The sequence below is a fragment of the Artemia franciscana genome, chromosome 5, assembly GCF_032884065.1.
Source record: "Artemia franciscana chromosome 5, ASM3288406v1, whole genome shotgun sequence".
Lineage (NCBI taxonomy): Eukaryota > Metazoa > Arthropoda > Branchiopoda > Anostraca > Artemiidae > Artemia > Artemia franciscana.
In genome coordinates this window covers 46,010,124-46,032,569 of record NC_088867.1, presented here as the reverse complement: position 1 = coordinate 46,032,569, position 22,446 = coordinate 46,010,124, and the positions used below count along the sequence as shown (strand labels likewise).

At 35.8% G+C, this 22,446-nt stretch overlaps 1 protein-coding gene across 1 annotated transcript in view; it reads right to left on the bottom strand.

Moving 5' to 3' along the window:
• Positions 1–22,446, bottom strand: part of LOC136027489 (carboxylesterase 4A-like) — a 73,845-nt gene that overhangs the window by 6,767 nt on the left and 44,632 nt on the right. Inside the window, exons 2-7 of the mRNA XM_065704800.1 lie at positions 20,704–20,832; positions 16,031–16,181; positions 11,526–11,711; positions 8,259–8,449; positions 7,477–7,657; positions 5,822–5,914 (exon numbers count right to left, since the gene is read on the bottom strand). Coding sequence (XP_065560872.1) covers positions 5,822–5,914; positions 7,477–7,657; positions 8,259–8,449; positions 11,526–11,711; positions 16,031–16,181; positions 20,704–20,832 — 931 coding nt within the window. The remainder of the gene's footprint in view (positions 1–5,821; positions 5,915–7,476; positions 7,658–8,258; positions 8,450–11,525; positions 11,712–16,030; positions 16,182–20,703; positions 20,833–22,446) is intronic.

Genomic DNA, 22,446 nt, shown 5'->3' with positions numbered 1-22,446 from the left:
ATCTATTAAGCTTATTTCTTACCAGTAGTGGCAGCCGTGTCTATCATTCAACTCCCTATGGGGCCTATACAATGGAATGCGTCGACGTCAATCAACTAAATTACCGTAAATAAGGAGGGATATACTTTTAGGTAATCCAATCAGTAATATTTTTTTTAAGTCTTATATTTGAGATTAGACAGCGGTTAGAAAAAAGTAGATTTTTCTAAAGCTCAGAGAGTCTTTAGAGACGGTAATATTGCGTTGAATCATTTTTATGGCACTTGGTATTAACCAAGTGACATATAGCAATCGCAAATTCTGTCGGTCTGTCGGTCCCGGTTTTGCTACTTTAGGCACTTCCAGGTAAGCTAGGACGATGAAATTTGGCAAGTGTATCAGGGACCGGACCAGATTAAATTAGAAATAGTCGTTTTCCTGATTTGACCATGTGGGAGGAGTGGGGGCCGGTTAATTCGGAAAAAATAGAAAAAATGAAGTATTTTTAACTTACGAACGGTTGATCAGATCTTAATGAAATTTGATGTTTGGAAGGATATCGTGCCTCTGAGCTGTTATTTTAAATTCCGACTGGATCTGAAGATATTGGGGGGGGGTGGTGAGTTGGGAAGGGGGAACCTAAAATCTTGGAAAACACTTAGAGTGGAGGGATCAAGATGAAACTTGTTGGGAAAAATAAGCACAAGTCCTAGATGCATGATTGAAATAACCGGAACGGATCCGCTCTCTTTGGGGTAGTTGGGGGGGGGGGTAATTCTGAAAAATTAGAAAAAATGAGGTATTTTTAACTTACGAACGGGTGATCGGATCTCAATGAAATTTGATGTTTAAAAGGATATCGTGTCTTAGAGCTCTTCTTTTAAATCTCGACTGGATCGGGTGACATTGGGGAGGGAATTTGGGAGGGGGAAACCTAAAACTTGGAAAACACTTAGAGTGGAAGGATCGGGATGAAACTTGGTGGATAAAATAAACACAAGTCCTAGATACATGATTGACATATCGGAACGGATCCGCTCTCTTTGGGGTAGTTGGGGGAGAGGTTAATTTTGAAAAATTAGAAAAAATGAGGTATTTTTAACTTACGAACGGGTGATCCGATCTCAATGAAATGTAATATTTAGAAGGATATCGTGTCTCAAAGCTCTTATTTTAAATCCTGACCGGATCTGGTGACATTGGGGGAAGTTTGGGGTGAGGGAACCTAAAATCATGGAAAACGCTTAGATTGGAGGGATCGGGATGAAACTTGGTTGGAAAAATAAGCAGAAGTCTTACATACGTGATTTACATAATTGGAACGGATCCGCTCTATTGGGGGGGGGGGTTAATTCTGAAAAATAAGAAAAAATTACGTATTTTTAACTTACGAAGGAGTGATCGGATCTTCATGAAACTTCATATTTAGAAGGACGTCGTAACTCAGATCTCTTATTTTAAATCTCAACTGGATCAAGCGTAATTGGGAGGGGGCAGTTGGGGGGGGGGACCGGAAATCTTAGAAAATACTTAAAGCGGTGAGATCAGGATGAAACTGAATGGGAAGAATAGAAACCTGTCTAAGATACGTGACTGACATAACCGGACCGGATCTGATCTCTTTGGTGGAATTGGGGGGGGGGGGGTAATTTTAAAAATTGAGGTATTTGTAACTTACGAAAGGGTGACCAGATCTTAATGAAATTTGATATTTAGAAGGATCTTGTGCTTTAAAGTTCTAATTTTAAATTCCGACCGGATCCTGTGACATTGGGGGGAGTTGGAGGGGGAAACCGGAATCCTTGGAAAATGTGAAAATTGGGGTATTTTTATCTTACGAATAGATGATCGGATCTTAATGAAATTTGATTTTTAGAAGGAATTCATGTCTCAGAGCTCTTATTTCAAATCCCGACCAGATCGTTTGACATTGGGGGGAGTTGGAGGGGGAAATCTTGGAAAAACACTTGGAGTGGAGGAATCGGGATGAAGCTTGGTGGATAGAATAAACAAATGCCCTTGATACGTAATTGACAGAATCGTACTGGATTCGCTCTCTTTGGGGAGTTGGGGGGAGGGGTTCAGTGATTTGGCGAGTTTGGTGCTTCTGGACGTGCTAGGACGATTGAAATTGGTAGGCGTGTCAGGGAGCTGCAAAATTTGACTTGATAAAGTCGTTATCCCAGATTTGACCATCTGGGGGGGCTGGAGGGAGAGGAAAAATTAGAAAAAATTAGGTATTTATAACTTACGAGTGGGTGATCGGATCTTAATGAATTTTGATATTTAGAAGGACATCGTGACTCAGAGCTCTTATTTTAAATCCTGACCGGCATTAAGCCTCTTATTTTCCTTTCTAAATCAACCTATTAATTCATAGAATTTTGTTAGAGCTCATACCATATGATCTCTTGGCTCTTAGCTCTTCTCGCCTCGTTACAAGTGCCATATGAGCTATTAGCTCTTGTTTTTCGCTGTAAACTGTATATACCCAAGAAAGGAGCTATAGACCTAAATTAGCCTAAAAGTTCTCTACAAATATAATATTTACTACCCTAACAATGCCTCCCCCTTATTGGAAAAGCCTCCAGTCAATGCACGTCTTTCACATTCATAGTTGTATCAACCAGTTTATGTAAGCTTTATGAACCACTGTCAAACAGTTCGTGATAAGAACTGTAAGTAACGAGTGACCCGGCTCAGTTGAATCCGAAACTCTGAAAAAAACAGTAAATTGATACCAATAGATATATCAAAAGAATCAACTTATTATGATGATTCTAAATATAAAGGTTTCATTAAGTTTAGTGTTATCTATCAAAGGGCTCATTCGAACGGAAATTAAACTTCTAGTTCTTCTAAGTGACGAAAAACAAAGAAGGGCAATTAGGTCCACCCCTTTTTCCCTCAAAATCGTTCAATCAAAATTTGAGATCGTCATTTTGTTCAGAGCAGTTAAGTGGCCGAACAACTATGCCTTTAGATATAACCTGGCCCCCTAAAGCCCCTGGGAAAAGGTCTTTAAGTTGTAAAATTCACCCATTGTTTATGCATAGCCTTTGTTATTGGGAAATATGATTACATTTTTCGGGTGGAGGAAACGAGTTTTCTACTGGGGGGATTTTTCACAGGGAGAATTTTTCATTGGAAGGGAATTTTCCAGGGGGTGGATTTTTCAGGGGAAACTTTACACTGGGGAAATTGACCAGAATTCCTATACGAAATTCTTCTTATATCTTGCTTTTTCTTTGCCGACTCAATTTTATGCTCGGAGAAGTAAAGCGTATTTGTCAGGGAGAAACTTACACATTATTGAATTTTCTAGAGGATATATCTGTTCGGAGGAGGGATTTTTTCGTGGAAGTGGAACAAGATTTCCTGGCATTATTTAAAAACGATTAGAAATTAAGTTAAGAAAAACAAGTTTTTTCAAGTGAAAGTAAGGAGCAGCATTGAAACTGAAAACGAACAGAAATCATGACACATATGAGCGGGGTTGCTCCCTCTTAAAAACTTTGCTGTTTACGTTTAAAGTTTGAATTTTGTCCCAATTTCTTAAGAACGACTTATGAAACACAAAGTCCGTTTAAGTAGAATAATAAGAAGGTTTTTTTTCAAAAAGTACTAAGAAACTTCCGCGTAAGAGTGATGTGTTAGGGGGGAGGTGAAACCCCCCTCATATATGTAATAATTTCTATTCGTTTTAAGTTTTAACTTGGCTCCTTATTTTCAGTAGAAAAAACTTGTTTATTATCTAATTTATACAATTTTTGAAAAGCATTGATCCTTACCGCTATTGGTAATAATAAATAAATAAATAAAAGAGCTAGAAAAAATAAATTTTACACACCTCCCCATCAATTTAGCTTTCAACTATGTATTGAATGTGTGGACACCCTTGCTACTGGTTGATTGTTCTTTTGAAGGTAGTTCATTCGCCTTGGTGAGTCGTATTCTTCCCAACGCTTTTAACTCCTTGTTCAAGATGCTACAATCTTTGTGACTACTAGATAAGTTAATCGAAAAAATTTAGTCCAAACGTGATTTGGGGATTAAAGAGGAGTAAATCCGGCTACCATCAGATACCAAAGAGATATGGAAGCTAGTAGTCCAACCTAAAATTTAACTTTAGAAAGATGAAATGGCAAGGCCACTGGATAGAGCTGTACCAGTTAAGAAAGTAGAAAGGCGAGGTTCCACTGCCTCGCCTTGTCATTTCAATAGGTACGTCCTCGAAGCTCGAGATCAGTGTCAGATGTCTTACGCTCTTTCTTGCCTTAATATCTCCTTAGTTACTTATGCTGATGACATTTTTAACCTTAGCTGAACTTTAGACCAAATTTCTGAAACATTCCAAAAACTGCAAAAAGAATACTTAACATCTGGTCTTAAATTCAAGGCTGAAAATTCTGACGTAGACATTTCTAACTGGAAAGAAAAAGATCTACCCTTCTGACCAAGTCGTTTATCTCGCCATTCCCATGGAAAATAAAATTTCTCACACTTGTCATTTCCTAACAGAAGGCATCAGACGCTGCATGTTAGGTTCATACGCATCCATAGTATCAGCTAAGCTTCGTTTTAATCGCCGCTATCTGCTAACCCTATGCAACCAAGCTGTTCTCCCCCACGACCTCTATATTGCACTTTTCTGGAAGATTCTTGCATACGCAGATAAAGTGTAAATCCAATCCACTTTCTTCCGTTTCGCAGAATATTTAATATTATATCCAATTTGGACACACAGTGCCCGTGTTCTTCTTTGTTTTTGGGTTAATTAAATTCCTAGAAAGTTGGTGCTCTTTTGTTTTGCAGTGTTACGTCATTTTTGTTGTATGAAAAAGGGTTTACAATTAGAAATAATAATAGTGATAGTAATAATGGTACTTTCTTTCATGATGAAAATAAAATACTTAAAAAAACAAATTTGAGCTATATATTTGCAAATTAGGAGAGGGGGGGGGGAATATGGCGGGTCTGTATTTGTGGTGAAAGCAAAACTTGTAGCCACATCTTGTGTACTTGCCATGTTTATTTTTTACAACGTTTTGGTATGGAACTAGAACTCCACTTCTAGGAATTAATTTCCATTTTGTCCTAGTTCAGTAGTTTCTGATAAAGTGTTAAGGAAATGTTTGAACAGATTCCGTATTCAACTAGAAGACTGGTTGGATGTTAATGTTTGATATTTATACATGATTGTTGCCTTTGATTGTAGCATTTATTAATTTCATTTATTCTAGTTTTTTTTTCTTTCTTTGTAGTATTAGTTTGTGGACTTTTAGCAGTGAAATACTTGTAAAGGTTTAATTACTCAATAAAAATAATTAAATCATCATTCTGTCACCCGCCTCATGGTTTTCACTTAGCGTAAGCTAATTGTCTCTTAATACAGACAGATGAAAAACTAATTCTAGGTTTGTTCTTGAGTTTTACATAGCGTAATTCTTGAGTGGAGTTGCTATAACAGAAAAGTACCATAATAATATTAATAATAATAATCGTAATAGTAATAATAATAATGGTCGTGAATGGAGCCCTATGCTATATAAAAACTGAAAAAAAAATGCTTCTTAAAAGATCGCTAATAATTCAGATATAGTTCCATATGGTTTTCTGTTTTTCTTTCTCCTTTTAATTCGTTTCCTACTTTTCTGTTCGGTTATAGAGGCAGTTGGGTAAGTCGTGCAGTCTAGACGTAGCATATTTAGGGTATTTAGAAGCTCTTAGCCTATTGGGTATTCACCCAATTATACTAAAATGTATCCATGCCTATATCCATTGTCACTGCATAAAAACCAACAAATGTCAAATTAATAATACGGCACTAATTAACACTTACTAATTCCGTTAAGAAGAACTTCGGCAAACTCTCTTTTCATAAATTCAGTATCATTGAACTTGTTATTTGGCAAGAAGTATGAATTATAGGTGACTGAAAAATATAATTATGTTATATTACACAAATTACAACTACAAATAATTACAAAATATAAAAATGAATAAAAAAAACATAAATATAAGATGAAAATGAATATCACAAATTATAAGATAGTGGGAGGAGAATCACAAGAACATTGTTATAGCTGGGAAGAGGTAGAGTCTGGATGCAAAGCCCCCCTTCGCCCTATAATTAATATCACAAATATAAGATAGTGGGAGGAGAATCACAAGAACATTGTGACCGCTGGGAAGAGGTGGAGTCTGGACTTGCCCCCCCCCCCCTATAAGGGATATCAAAAATATAAGATAGTGGGAGGAGAATCACAAAAACATTGTGATAGCTGGGAAGAGGTAGAGTCTGGACGCAAAGCCCCCCCTCCCCTGTCTATGCTTAAATACATGTGATATATTACATGACTTGTAAGACAAGAGTTGTTGTTTTTAGTTTTTTTTTATGAAAGCACAAATAAAAACAAAAAGTGCAAGAAACATTAAGAAGAGCATATAATAAAAAAGAGCAAGAAAAGACTACGTTCAGCATAATTAAACAATAAGATAATTAAACAATTAATTAAGTTAATTAAACAATAATTAAACAATAAATAGTTATACAATAAAAAGAGCAATAAACATTTTCAAGACGCAACAATCTTTATGACTACTAGATAAATTAATCGTAAAAATTTAAGTTCACAAGTCAGTTGAGGATTAACAAAGTATGTAAGCTGAACATATAAAATATGTAGCAAGCATTTTAAGTTGTGTGCAAGCCCAGTTAGGCTAAAAAAACCTAAGTGAAAATATACTTTTTTCAATATTAGGTCATCCGTTGCAATTCAAAGGTGGTAGAAAATATCTAGACGTCTAGTATGAGATATCTATAAGGTGTCTATAAGATGTTTGTTTAAAAAATGATAACTTTTTTGAGGGTCTGTTGGACGCGACAAATGAGTGTATCTCTTCTATGTGGCCCCATGTACTTTCTTATATAGATCACACCCCCTATATTTGAAAGTTTCTTTTGAATTGTCCTAGGTGGTAGCTCAGTAAAATACTTTAATTTTCCGTATTCGTTATACTTCTTCTTTCTATGCATGACGTAATTCGGATTGCGATTTAGGTAAAATCTAAGCCACACTATGAATTTGGATCAAAATGACTAGAATATGCAATTTTGAATCTTCCAAATAAATATTAAATTGGCAAGTTTAGGTTGCCCATACAGACCAAAATCGGAATATTTTCTAAATTTACGATAATGACTTAAAAACAAGTTGTCCAAAGACCATTGCAGATCCGCAAAAATTTCCAACCGGTCCATCAAGAAATTTCATCAAACCACAATTAAAAATTAACCATCTTAGGTTTAATAATAAAATCTTAGGTTTAATTAAAGATTCCTTTACTTGGCGTAGTCGTTGAACTTTAACTTAAATTTTCCAATCAAAGCGTGTTTACTCACAGTTCTACGCTTCATGAAACTTAATAAAGATTTTGTAGCTGAATTTATTCAGCTACAAAAGAGCTGAATTTTTGAACAGATTTACGCCTTACCGCCGGCAACAAATGTCCCTTCGTGCTTATTTGCCCCAAAAATTGCTGAGACTTCTTTATTATATTCTCCTCTTTCAAAAAGAGCATACGGGTCATCTGTGATGGCTCTTTCAGCTCCAGCAGTTTGAACCACAGCTGATGCGCCTCCAAATCCCAGATTACCATTAAGACGGTCTTCCTCCTGCAAGATATTAGTTACGAGTATTATCTCTAGTGCAGTGGCAAGTCCAAGAAACAAGCTTAAAAGAGAGACTTAGCCCTTTCCCTCCTGATACATATTTTTGGAAAGTATATGTGCTTACAGGAGGACTACGATATGTAAAATTCATGTAAAACTTTTGGCTAAAAATACTAGTCAGAAAATATTTGTATGACTAAAAATGTTTATAAACCTGCAAATAAGAAGTATGACCCTGTAATAAGTTAACTTAGAAATATTTTGAGGTAATCTGTTCCTCAAAGAAAACGTTATTTTAGTTTTTAAGTACATTCTGCAGCAACTATAATGGTGTCTTGAGAATTGTTGCAAAAAGTCAAAACTTCAGTTCTTACGAACTCAACATAATTGTAACATCATGCACATAATATTGAGTTTTATCAGAGGCTTCATACCTCTCCAGGCCATGGTGCCCTCTACCCAATGAGTTTTTTTCAATGTAATGTGGTATTTTTTCAATTTACATTTAAGATAATGAAAAACCAAATATGGTTTCAAAAAAGAAATGAAGAGTGTGTCAAAGAGTTCACTATGGTGACAGTAAGAACGATGAAACATAATATACCTCATAGATCCTATATGCTCCAGATAAGACACCTGCATCAATAGTTCTTAAGCATGCGATCAAGGCCTCGTAAACATCAGTGGGGCAGCCAGCAATTTCGGCGATTCTTAGTGTGTGTGAAATAGGGTCTTCATCAATACCCCAAGGGCATAAGGCGGAGCCACTTTCTCCTATCACTCCATGAAACAAACCTAAGAGACAGACCAATAACTGAATGTATACAGGCAATGGTAAGAGGCAGAAATACCATAGCTCCCCTGAGGTTTTAAAATTGTTATAATGCACCCCAAAATGAAGAAAATGATCTGAAAATAGGGTGCGAGTAAGGGTCTTGCGCTGACCTCCACCTACTCCGTCAAAGATTATTGTCTCATATCTTTCCAGAGACAAACGGTCATAACATCTCCGCTTCTGTCCTGAAAACCCTGTTCACATTCTGAAGTTACTTAATGGCATTCAAATTTCATAATATTATATATAAGAAAAACGATAATCCATACCAAACGAAATTCCATAAACAAATTTCCATAACGAAATTTCCGAACCGAATTCCATACCAAATTCCAAATACGTCTCCTGAGGTCCCAACAATAAAAAAAAGATATCGAAACTGTTAGAAATCTACAGAGAACTGAATCCCCGGAAAACGTTACTCTATGGTCAATCTTTGCTTTGTATACAGTTATCCGTGGTCTTTGAAAAAAAATTAAATGAAAGAACAAGTTTCCTCGACTGAAAGTAAGGAGTAACAACTCAAGATGAACAGAAATTATTCAGCATATGAAGATTTTCCCCCTCCTCAATACCTTGCTCTTTACGCTAAAGCTGTTAGCACTTTGAAATTCGACATACGCTCGATAAACAGTCAAACTTTAGCGTAAAGAGTAAGGTATTGAGGAGGAGGGAAATCCTTCACATACGGAATAATGTATCTTAATTTTGAGTTTTAATACTGCTCATTACGTTCAGTTAAAAAAACTTGCTTTTTTGTTTGATTTCTGATAGCTTTCCAAATAATGCAGGTGAATCTGGCTCACCCTCCATGAAATAATACCCCTCCCCTCACGAGAGACTCCTTCGTGGAAATATTAACCAACGATAAGTTCCCCTCCCCCTGTAAAATTCCTTCCAGACAGTTCCATCCTCACTGAAAATCCCACACAAGTAAAATTTCTTGTGGACGGTTCTGTCTGAAAAATTCTCCTTAGCATACTTTCGATTGAAAATTACTCTAATTTCAAATTGGTTTCTTGATCTCTCCGGGAATGCCTCCTTCCGTGGAAAATTTTTCCCGACAATTAAAACAAGTGGAACATAGCCCTTGAATAATTTCCCTGGAAGATCTCCCCATGCAAAATTGAGTTGGCAAAGAGAATGTAACGCAATTAAAAAGAATTTTGAACATGAATTATGACAAATCCCCCAAGTGTAAAATTTCCGCTGGAAAATCCACCCCCTGGAGATTCCTCTTCGCAAGGAACATTCTCCTTGTGGATATCCACCCTATGCACAAAATCCCTCCGGAAAATGTCTAGCTTCCTGGTTACAAATACTATAAATAAAGAATGGGCAAATTTCATAACTTACAGGTGTCTCCCCACGGACAGTGAGGGGTCATTCTACCTCTAAAGGTATAGTTATTTAAGTTTTCAACGATATTGAACAAAATAGCTATCTCAAAATTTTGTTCAGATAACTTTTGGGAAAAAAGAGGCGTAAGAGGGGGCCAGTTGCCATGCATCTACCCAGGGGGGCCAGGGGGCCAGTTTGATCACTTAAAAAGAGTACCCCCTCTTACGAGAGACTTCTCCGTGAAAACGAAATAGCTATCTCAAAATCTTGGTCTGATGACTTTGGGATTTTTCCCCAAAGTCATGGGTTTTTCCCCAGACGAATGGGAGGGGACCAGTTACCCTTCAGATACCTAAGGGGGTCAGTTTGATCACTTGAAAGGGCACTAGAACTTTTAATTTTTCGTTCGGATGGACCTTCTACCAATCTACCAATCACCCTCGAGAAAAAAACACACAAAAAAAATTAATAAATAAATAAACACGCACCCGTAATCTTTCCTCTGGTAAAAAGTAGCAACATTCCAAATTTTGTATATAGGAGCTTTAAACTGCTACAGTACGGTTCTATAGTACACTGAATGTTATTAGTGTTATTTTTAGTCAGATTCCTTGCATTTTAGGGGGGTGTGTTCCCCTAATCGAAAAGATATGCAAATTTTCTCAGGCTGGTAATTTTTGATGGGTAACACTGAAGTCGATGAATTTTACATATCTGAAATCAGCATAATAAGAGGATTCTTTTGATGTATCTACTGATATCGAAGTTCCGTTTTTTAGACTTTCGGTTACTATTGAATCGAGTCGCTCCTTACTTACAGTTTGAACAAAGAAGTCCTGCTTTTCTTTCCAAAATCCCATTTGACTCAAAAAGATCTGTTTTCTGAATTTGTCTAATATGGCACTTATTCGTAAGTCAATCGAGCAAGTCCAAAGCCATAATACAAAATATAACATATTCCTGTTCAAAATTCTACCGAGCCATGAAAGCCACCCACCAATTGTTTACCAAATATTGCTTATATTTTGTATACTGTTTTAAAAGAGAACTGGAAACATTGTAGCCGATTCTTATCAGAGATTCCACTACTGTTTAAGGTCATTGAAACTTTTATTTTTAAATTCAGTTCCAATGCATACTAATAATTTCAAATACCAATTGCTTAAAAATTTTTTTTTTATCTTAAATAAAACAGAAAAAATAACTGATTGAATGATTAGAGGATTGAACAAAAAGAGAATGAGATTGTTTGGGTAAATTGTAATGAAGTTCTTACATTGATGACTGTGCATGGCGAAGTGTGATCTTTTTATTGGTATTTTCTATTCAAGCCAATAGTTTTTTTTCAAAATTTGCCGACATTCTCTGAAAATTAAGCTTTTCAGAAAATGGAGCTACTGTTCATCACATGAGGGAGCTTGGCCCTTTTCCTTCCAATAGTCTTGTGCAATTATTTCATGAAAATGTGATGAAAGGTTTTCAGGGGGACTAAAAAATCATTAAAACAGAAAAGCACTGTTTCTCTTAATCTTAAAATATTCTGGACATATACCGTATTTTTTCTTCTAAGGAAGGGACAAGATGTGACAGAATGAATTGTTCTTCTATTGATCGTCCCAAGTAAAAATCTTGGCCCTTGTCCCCACAAGAAAATTGAAACAAACTGGCATCGCTGCAAAGAAACAAGTCGTTTACCATTCGCTTGTGGCGCAAGCATCAGAAGGGAAACTGAGCCTGATCCAGCACTTTCTCCAAAAATGGTAACACGATCGGGATTTCCACCAAAAACTCTAATATTCTTTTGAACCCATCGCAAAGCTTCTATTTGGTCAAAGAGTCCAGCATTCCCTGGGATGTCGTCCGTTTGCATTGAAAACCATCCTGAAATATATCAATAGTAAAAGCTTTGAGGCTTATCTACAAATACAAGTCATGTTTTCAAAGGAGTCATGTTTTATATTTTCTTTTTTTTTAATTCCTCCGAAAAGGTATATCAATTAGAGGCATAAGAATAATATTTGAGCTTAATAGATTTCTTAGTCTTGCACCATCTTGCAGCTTAAGGAGGCCCAAGGCAGTCAATCATTTCGATCAAAGGCTTCTGTCAATCGATTGACTCAAGCATAACTGACGGTCCAAGAACTAGTTTGACGCTTAAATGAAGTGTTGACGGTTATTGATAGAAAGTTTGAAGGGCTCAAGGGGTTGACGGGGTCGATTGACCGTCTAGTCAGCTTTGTTCAAGCATTGCGTCAGTCACGCGCCAAAAGCCATGGGAGAAAAATCACTTCCCCAAAACTCGTACAGCAAAAATGTGGAACGTGAGTTTATCTGTTTATAGAGTTATAAAGGGAGCACCCTGATTTATCAAAGGTCAAAATGAAAGACCATTATAACCGAAATAAGAAAAGTGGGACATTTGACAAAATATTGTGGGCGAGCACAGACATTAAAACGGATTATACAGTTTAGTAACAAAAATCAAATTTATATATCAAGAAGAAATTTTAATCACGAGCAAAAGGTGATTGACAGACATGCTTTGGTCAAGATTAAAAGTTGACTGAAGCGCACGTGAATCTATTGACGAAACTGCTTGATCAAAATGATTGACCGTCTAGGGCCTTCTTTAGCTCCATTAGAGCTATTTTGATCGGATAGGGTGTTAACTGAATCCCCCCAATCGTACTTATTCACTCATTCAACATTCTTTTTTTGGGAGGGGGGTCAAATCATATTTTTAAAATATAGGGGAGAGGGCAACATTTTCTGATTTTATTCAAATGGAAAAAAGAATTCCACGTTCTAGAGGAAAGATTAGCAACAGCCGGTCCAGGAGTGAATCTTGGAGTATAAATAGGGTTATTCATTAAAGATTAATATCATAATAGGTCGTTCCCTCGATAAGCAGAAATCATGACTAAACAAATTAATTTCCAATCTAGCAACCTGGCTAAAATCAACAGAGGACAGATTTTTAAATAAGAATTTATCTAAAGATTTTTCTAAATATCTATTAATTTTTTAAATTTTTAAAAAATTAATTTCTAAAATTTTTCTATTATCTAAAGAAAGGAAAAAAATGTATTTTTTTTTTGTTTTTTGTCTTTAATAATGTGTAATAATGTTTTTAATTGTAATGTATGAGCAAATTGCTCTTCTTTCCGGGTATTTAAATGTAATCTGAATCTTAAGACTTGGGAATAAGATTTTTCAGTCTGCAAGATTCCAAGAATTTTTGTTGGTTAATACTATTGGCGTGATTTTTACCTAAACTAATAAAATAGAAGTATATCATTTGCCAACAATTCTTCATAAGCAAGACGTAAATAGCGACGAAGACCAAGCCGCCTTTCCATCCCAAACGTCAAAAACAAGAAGAAAAATAGGGAATTCTTTTTGTAAGACAGTGGAACTCTAATTTGAATGAATGTATCGGCCCTATGTCCAAGGGCCGTTCTCAGCAAAACACAAATATATAAAAGAAGAAAGACGTGAAACAACATACTACCAATAAAACTAAAATGAATTTTTTTTAGAACTGTCCCGGCATTCTTACTTCAGCAAAGTTCAGCCATGACTGAGGTTAAACAGGGCATTTCATTGAAATGAAAGGAGAATAATTACAAACATGTTTTTATTGCTAATCTTTCTTTTTTGGAGGCTAACTTCAAAAGTGTTTTTGTAACTGGTTTTGTATTAATATCTACTGTTTTTTTGTAAGATTACTTTTAATTAAATTTGTGTATACAGTATTTAGTGAATATTCCCCCAAGTCCCTATCTAAGGAAATATTATTATTAAACTTAAATCTGATTTCAATAGCTACCTGCTTTATGCCTAGGTTACTGGTAATAAGGGTGGATTCTTCAAAAAGTATTATATGGCTAGGATTTTCAAAAACATGGCTGCTTAAAGCAGAATCAAAAGACAAATCAGCAATATTGGAATTTAGAGCTTTGATGATATTATCTTTATGCTGTTGCAGAAGTTTCCCTAAATTTCTGCGATTTCTTCCTGCATAGCATTTGCTACAGTCGCATGTTATTTGATAGACCCCTTATTAGCGAGTAACCGAGGTTTTTATCTTTACCAGAATTTAGGAAATTTATGTATTGGAAATTGCTGGTGCTTACTACATCCAGGTTATTTTGTGTGCAAACTTTTTAAGGATTCTTAGTAATTTTTGGGGTGTATAGAAGATACATTATGTTTGAGGGCTTATTAGAATTCTCACATGGTAAACTACCATTGATTCTATGGGAGTGTCTTTTCAGTCTACGATTAATTGTATTACTAATAAATAAATTAGGATGCCCATTTCCAAACAGTACGTCCCTGATAAAGTTTAGTTCTGCTGTGATGTGGAAGTCAGAACACAAGTTTAGGACAGGATCGACGAGAAAGATTATGACAGCTCTTAAACTTGTGGAGGGTAGTCTGATTTGAAATGCAAGTATCTATTGTTTTGGGTTGGTTTTCTGTAAGTAGTAAAATCGATTTTATCTATGCTACCAATAATTAATATATCTAGTCATGAGATTTTAATTATTCTTTTTTCATTTCGATGAATCGCCATGTTTCACCTCACTTTATTTATCAGTCCTGGTTGAATTTCTCTGAAGTGATGATGCTGGGACTGTTTTAAAAAATGTTCATTTTAGTTTTAATGGTCATATGTTGTTGTAAAACTTTCTTCTTTTATATATTTATTTTTTGCCTCGGATATAGGGCCGAGATATTCATTCAAATTAGAATTCTACTATCTTACGAAAAGAAATCCCTATTGTTATTCTTGTTTTTGATGTTTTGTGATGGAAAGGCTGTGGTCTTCGGTGGTATTTACCTCTTGCTTGCGGGGAGCAATGATATCTTTTATTTTATTAGTTTAGGAAAAAAATATGCGATTATTATTACCCAATTATTATAGGACAAATAATATTAACACAATCATTGGAATCTTGCAGAATGGAAAATCTTATTCCCAAGTTTTCATGATTAAGATTACGATCATATACCCGGAAAGACGAGCAAATTGCTGAAGCATTACGATTAAAAAAATTGATACATATTATTAAAAACAAAATAAAGATATGCTATTTCCTCTTAAAGAAAATTTTTAGAAAAATTCTTATTTGAAGATATGTCCTCTGTTGATTTTAGCCAGGTTTCTAAATTGAAAAATCAATTGTTTAGTCATGATTTCCGCTTATTAAGGGAACGTCTCTTCAAAAAATTGAATAACCAATCCAAATAACCAAAGGAATCAAACTGTCGAAAAAGGTCCAGCATTCTTTTTGCTTCCAAAACGAGTTCCCGTGGCAATAAAATTACACCTACAACAGCATAAAGATGATATCATCAAAGCTATATATTCTAATATTGCTAATGTTTCTTTTGATTTTGCTTTAAGCAACCATGTTTTTGAAATTCCTAGCCACGAAATACTTTGTGAAGAATCTGCCCTTATTAGCAATGACCTAGGCATAATGCAAGTAGTTCGAGAGGCAATTGAAATCAGACTTAAAACTAATAACAACATTTTCTTAAATAGGGATTTGGGAGAATATTCACTAAATGCTCTATACACAAATTTAATTAAACACGATCTTACAAAACATTTTAAAAAAAACTAGTAGACATTAACGCAGAACCAGTTACAAAAAGACCTTTGAAATTAGCTGCCAAAAAGGCAAGATTAGCAATAAAAATGTGGTCTTAATTATTCTTCTTTCTTATCAATGAATTTCATTGTTTCATCTCACTTTATTTATCATTTCTGGTTGAACTTCGCTAAGGAGGGTGGAACTCTTCTAAAGAAAAATCAATTTTAATCTTATTGGTCGTATGTTGTTGTAAGTCTTTCTTCTCGTATATATTTGTCTTTTGCTGTGGACGGCCCTTGGACATAGGGCCACAGTATTCATTCAAATTGGAATTCCACTGTCTTACGAAAAGAATTCGTTATTCTTCTTCTTGTTTTTGATGTTTGTAATTATATTCATCCCCCCGTCTTCAATACCCTAGAAAGCAAAAACATATAAATTGGTAAATGGAGATATTTGAAAAATTGAGAGTTTTCAGAAAAAAAACGGACTTGAAACCCCGTCCTTTATAACTATATCAACAACCTTTTCCTTCACCCTACCCCAAACTATAGCAAATGTCCCACACACCCATGAGATGCAATACAAACTTACCGAGAGGTCCAAGGCGGTATTGAATAACAACGAGAACCACTCGACGATCCAACAGAGCATATGGCTGGTAAGTTAAAGACCCGCCACGAGAGAACCCTCCACCGTGAATGAAAACCATTACAGGTATGTTTGGGTCAGTACCGTTAGGTAGCTGAAAAACAAAGCACATGATTGAATTTTTTTTATTCATTTTAAATGAATAAATTTTATTTCTTTAACCTATTAAATTAATAAATAATACGATTTATTTTTTTCCAAAGAGTATTAGTATTAACTTGAGAATTAGTGATCGTCCTGGAAAATCTTGACTACCTTCATGTGTTACTGATTTGCTGCTAACGCTAAATAAATAAGTTAGATTTTTTTTTCCGAAATGAAACCCCATTAGTTGTATAAGAGTCCTTTGCTTGGACGTAAAGGAAATAAAGTTTTTCTGGAACTAGGGGGTTTCCAACAAGGGGGATGAAATACCATATGGCATTCAGTGTACTTGTAGGATCTACACCCTACCTAATATTCTTCTAGTATTTTTTTTTATGACGCTCAGTTCTAATAAAATATACCTAAGTACGATAAAAATATGATACTTTAGGGTAGTTGTGTCTTATAGCCACCAAACTCAAGTTCTATCGAGAAGTGAAGTTTCGTTAATGATAATGAAACAAAACGAAATTTGATGAAAATATAATACTTTATCAACAAAATTATGAAAACTACAGCAAAGAATTATGGAATGGGTTTACCCAGACCGCATTATATTAAATACGTAACCTAAACTAACCTAACCCAAATACCGACTAAATATTCCATTAAAATATAGGTAGAATATAGATTCGCACCGAACCGAAGCTAATATTGTCTTGAATAAAGACCATGAAAACTGGTTATTGTCTTACGTTCGCGATACAAGATTTTAGAAACCAATTTGCCTTAGAAACAAATTTGGGCTACGTTTTTGCACATTAGGGGGGGTGGGGGTAAAGCATAGCGGATCTGCATGCCTAATGCGTTACGTACAATTAGTCTGCATATAATGTAGTAAGAATTGTTTTCTTACTTTATACCGTCCAATACTGTACCCTTACCCCATCCTTAATATGCAAATATATAGCCTAATTTCAGAGGCGCCATTTGGGGGGAAGGGGTGGGCAAATGCCCACCCCAGATTTTTCGGGGGGGCCAAGCTTCCACCATAAAGGGCCCTTTGCCGGCCATAATAATCCATTCTGTCCAATTGATTTGAAATTACTGCACGCCTATTACTTTCATCGACGTATTGTTTGTACTTTCACCGACGTATTGGAGTTCATGCCCACCCCAAGATTTGGCCCAAATGGCGCCTCTGCCTAATTTATACATTTTCTATCTATTTCGTCATTTCTCTTTGTCTTGTCTCACGCTAAGCTGAAAGAGACTAACAAAAAAAACCGGTTCTTCAAAGCCTTAATGAATGAACAACTAAAGCTGAAGGGCGTAGATCATACAAGTACCGTCTTCAGATAACAAGTTACATTATAGTCTACGGAAGTTTCTGAAATATACCTCCTTTTAATATTAAATAAATATTGGAAAAGGAACATGGGCAAAAGGCCCACTTTGTGCCTCAAATTATAAAGGTTTTGAATTCTTAAGTGATCTTGCGTCAAAGAAGGTGCAATATTTCTAGCTTTCTGCTAAACAAAATGATGGAGAGAGGGGAAGGGTTGGCAGAGAGATAACCGGCCAACTTTGTACCTTAGGGTTTTGTAATTTCTTTGTGTTCGCAGCAAATTGATATATATATATATATATATATATATATATATATATATATATATATATATATATATATATATATATCTTCTATATATATATAAATAAGTTGTCTGTCTGTGTGTCTGTCTGTCAGGTGACGTCATGTTTCTGTGTCGACTGACGTCATGAAGTTAGTTGTCGTCATTTTTGCTATGACGGTGACGTCATTAAAGATATTTAAGACATGCGTTCACGGAAAAATGTTTAATTGTAAAATGACTGAAGAACCTACAATGGCAACAGCCGAGGAAGCTGCTCAAAGAGTCTATGCCAAAAAACTTGCTGCTGATAGAGAAAGTAAGAAAAGAAAGCGTGCCGAGGAATCACAAGAACAGCAAGAAAACAGGCTTGCAGCTGATAGAGAAAGTAAGAAAAGAAAGCGTGCCGAGGAATCACAAGAACAGCAAGAAAACAGGCTTGCGGCTAAAGAACGCAAAACCGCATTACAGACCGGGACACAAATGACGACCGACACAGAGGGAATATAAATGACGACCGGGAACCTCAAAGAAAAATTACAGACTGGGACACCCGGACACAAATCACGACCGGGAATATAAATGACGACCGGGACACAGGGACACAACTACAACGGGGACGCCGGGGGCACAGGCGGGATATATAATTGACGACTGAGACACAGGGATTGTTTGAATAGAAATTACAGACCGGGACACCGGGACACAAATGCGACCGGGACACTGGGACACAGGGAATATAAATGACGACCGGGACACTCAAAGAGAAATTACAAACTGGGACACCAGGACACAAATGACGACCGGGACACAGGGAATATAAATGCTATTTATATGCACAGACAATGGGACAGCGAAGAATGTTGTATATTCGCATGTTTTACGTAGTTAAAAATATATATATATATATCTATCTCTATTCACAGGTGGGACACAGGGACACAGCTACAATGGCGCGTAACTAATATGGCGCGTAACGACTTACGCGCGCGGGGGGGCTTGGGGGGGGGCGCGAAGCGCCCCACCAACTAGGTGTTGGGGTGGCGCGAAGCGCCACCCCAACAGCTAGTATATATATATATATATAAATAAGTTGTCTGTGTGTGTGTGGGTCTGTCGGGTGACGTCATGTTTGTGTGTTGACTGACGTCATATTTTCGACTGACGAAATTACAGATCGGGACACAAATGACGACCGGGACACCGGCACATAGGGAATAAAAATGACGACCGGGACACTCAAAGTGAAAGCGACCGGGACACAAGGAATGTTCGATTAGCAATCACCATCAACAAAGCACCGGGACACAAATGACGAAAGGCACACAGGGAGTATAAATGACGACCAGGACATAAGTAAAAAAAAAAACTAAAAAAAACTAAAAAAAAGGTAAAAACTACAAAAAAACTAAAAAGAAAAAAAACTAAAAACTAATAAAAAAAACTAAAAAAGCTAAAAAAAAAAAACTAAAAAAACTAAAAAAGAAAAAAAAGAAAAAAAGGAAAAAAAAGGAAAAATAAAGGAGAAAAAAAAAAAAAAAAAAATAAAAAAAAAAAAAAAAAAAAAAAGGGGAAAAATACAAAAATTTATTTCATCATATACCATTCCAAAAACGAATGTATATACAGACCGGGACACTGGGATACAAATGACGACCGGGAAACAGGGAATATAAATGACGACCGGGACACAGAGACACAACTACAACGGAGACGCCGGGGGGCACAGGGGGATGTATAAATGACCACGGGGACACAGGGAATGTTCGATTAGCAATCACCATCAACAAAGCTCAAGGGCAATCATTAGAATCATGAGGTATAACTAAAAAAACTAAAAAAAGGTAAAAAACTAAAAACTTAAAAAAAAGACCAATTCAAAAACGAATGTATATACAGACCGGGACACCGGGACACAAATGACGACCGGGACACCGGGACACAAGGAATATAAATGACGCCCGGGACACTCAAAGAGAAATCACAGACTGGGACACCGGGACACAAATGACGACCGGGACACAGGGAATATAAATGACGACCGGGACACAACTACAACGGGGACGCCGGGGGGCACAGGGGGATATATAAATGACGACGGCGACACAGGGAATGGTCGATTAGCAATCACCATCAACAAAGCTCAAGGGCAATCATTAGAATCATGAGGTATAGATCTGAATACGGATTGTTTTCCCATGGACCATTATATGTTGCATGTTCAAGAGTCGGTAAACCTGACAATATATTTATATGCACAGACAATGGGACAGCAAAGAATGTTGTATGATCGCAAGTTTTACGTAGTTAAAAACATATATATATATATATATATATATATATATATATATATATATATATATATATATATATATATATATATATATATATATATATATATATATATATATATATATATCTGTATTTACAGGTGGGACATAGGGACACAACTGCAATGGCGCGTATCTAATATGGCGCGTAACGACTTATGCGCGCTGGGGGGCTTGGGGGGTGCGCGAAGCGCCTCCACCAACTAGGTGTTGGGGTGGCGCGAAGCGCCACCCCAACAGCTAGTATATATATATATATATATATATATATATATATATATATATATATATATATATATATATATATATATATATATATATATATATATATATATATATATATATATATATATATATATATATATATATATATATGTTCCCAATAAATGAATTTTCCTTGAGAGTTACGGACATTAACCTATAAAGGAATATGCCTCAAATTTTATGTGTCACATAGATGCTTTTCAGCCTCTTCGATGCTTTTTAATGTTGTTGATTTTTTTTTATTTTTGTTTCTGCTACTAATAAAAAAGGTAACGAAAACAGATAAGTGACAATAATTTAAACATACTTCGGGCGTAAAAACATTTAGAAGCAAACAATCTTCATCTCCATCCTCCGCATTTTGATTACATTGTGGTCCAAAAAAAGTGGCGTCGTAGATTTCACCATCAGCCAATCTCCCTACAGGTACAGGTGGCTATAAAGATAACAATATTTTTATTTTATTTCCTATTATTTAAGAATCTATATAATCATATTCTGCTGCATTACCCTATGCGTTTTCTGTTGTAGTGTAAAATATTATGAATGAAATCAGGCTTAAATAAAAGGTTTAGTCCCTGGCACTGGGACGTGCTTATTTTTTTCAAATTAAATTATTTCTATAAATCAATAACTTTTTCTATTTGTGTTGTTAGCATCTTTTGGCGAATTACAGTAAAAGTCGATATTGCAGTTAATAATGATGTTTAGTCTCATTGTATAGCCCACAAGGCAGCAGGACCAAAGACGAATTTAGATTAGCAGCAATATCAATGCAACTACTTACCATTTCCAAAAATATTTGTCTACCATATGACAAAATATACAAGAACCTGTACAAAAACCTTATGACAACACCTTATTTTGAGAAATAAGGCTTAAGAAATATTTTGAGATATTAGCATAATTTACCTCGGACAATTACCTTAACAGCTTCACGCGTAAAATTGAAACGAAAAAGAGAAAGCAAGACACATAAAAAAAACAATGTATAGTAATTCAGGAAAATACCTCAGAGTAAAATTTCCCCTGACAATTTCATCCTCTGGAAACTTCCCTCCCCATAGGAAATTCCCCCGTGGAACAACCCCCAGCAGAAAATTCGTCCCCCCCCACAAAAAAACGTATGCATGCTTCCCAATAACAAATATTCTGCGTAAACAATGGGCAAATTTTATAACTTAAAGAACTTTCCCCTAGGGTTTGTGGGGGGAAGGGGTATTTTATATCCAAAGGTATAGCTATTGGACCTTTCAACTATAATAAAAAATGGCTATCTCATAATTTGGGGAAAATGGGGCTTGGGAGGAGGTCTAGTTGCCAACGCGCATCCGCGTTTTTGCAGATAGGATGTTGAAACCTCTGAAATAAGGTTCTCGTATACGCTGAATCTGATGATGTGATTATCACTAAGATTTTTCGATTATTAGGGGATGTTTCTCCCCTTTTGGGAAATTTTCTCAGGCTCGTAACCTTTGATATATAACACTAAAACTTAATGAAAATTAAAGTTACTATTGAGCCGTGTCGCTCCTTACTTACAGTTTGTTACCATGAACTGTTAATATTATTACACATATGAGTGGGGTTTTGTCCCTTCTTCAACACCTCGCTCTTCACAATAAGGTTTTTCGACACTTTTAGTTACTTATTGTTCTAATTAAACGACCCTTGTATTTCAGGAGTCGTTTTTAATGAATTGGGACCAAATGTAAACTTTAGCATAAAGATCGAGGTGTTGAGGATGGGGCAATCCCACTTTTATACGTAATAATTTCTGTTCGTTTTAAGTTTTAATGTTGCTCCTTACTTTCAGTTGAAAAAACTTTTTTTCATTTAATGTCTGATCATTTTATTTTTAAATAACGCCAGGGAATCTGGTTCCACCTCCACGGAATAACCCCTCCCCACGGAAATATCCTTTGGACAATTCAATCCTGGTGAAAATTTACCCCGGACAATTACTCTGAACACCTCCACGCGTAAAGTTGAGTCGCTACGAAGAAAGCAAGATATATAAAGAAATTTTGTATAGGAATTCTAGCCCTAT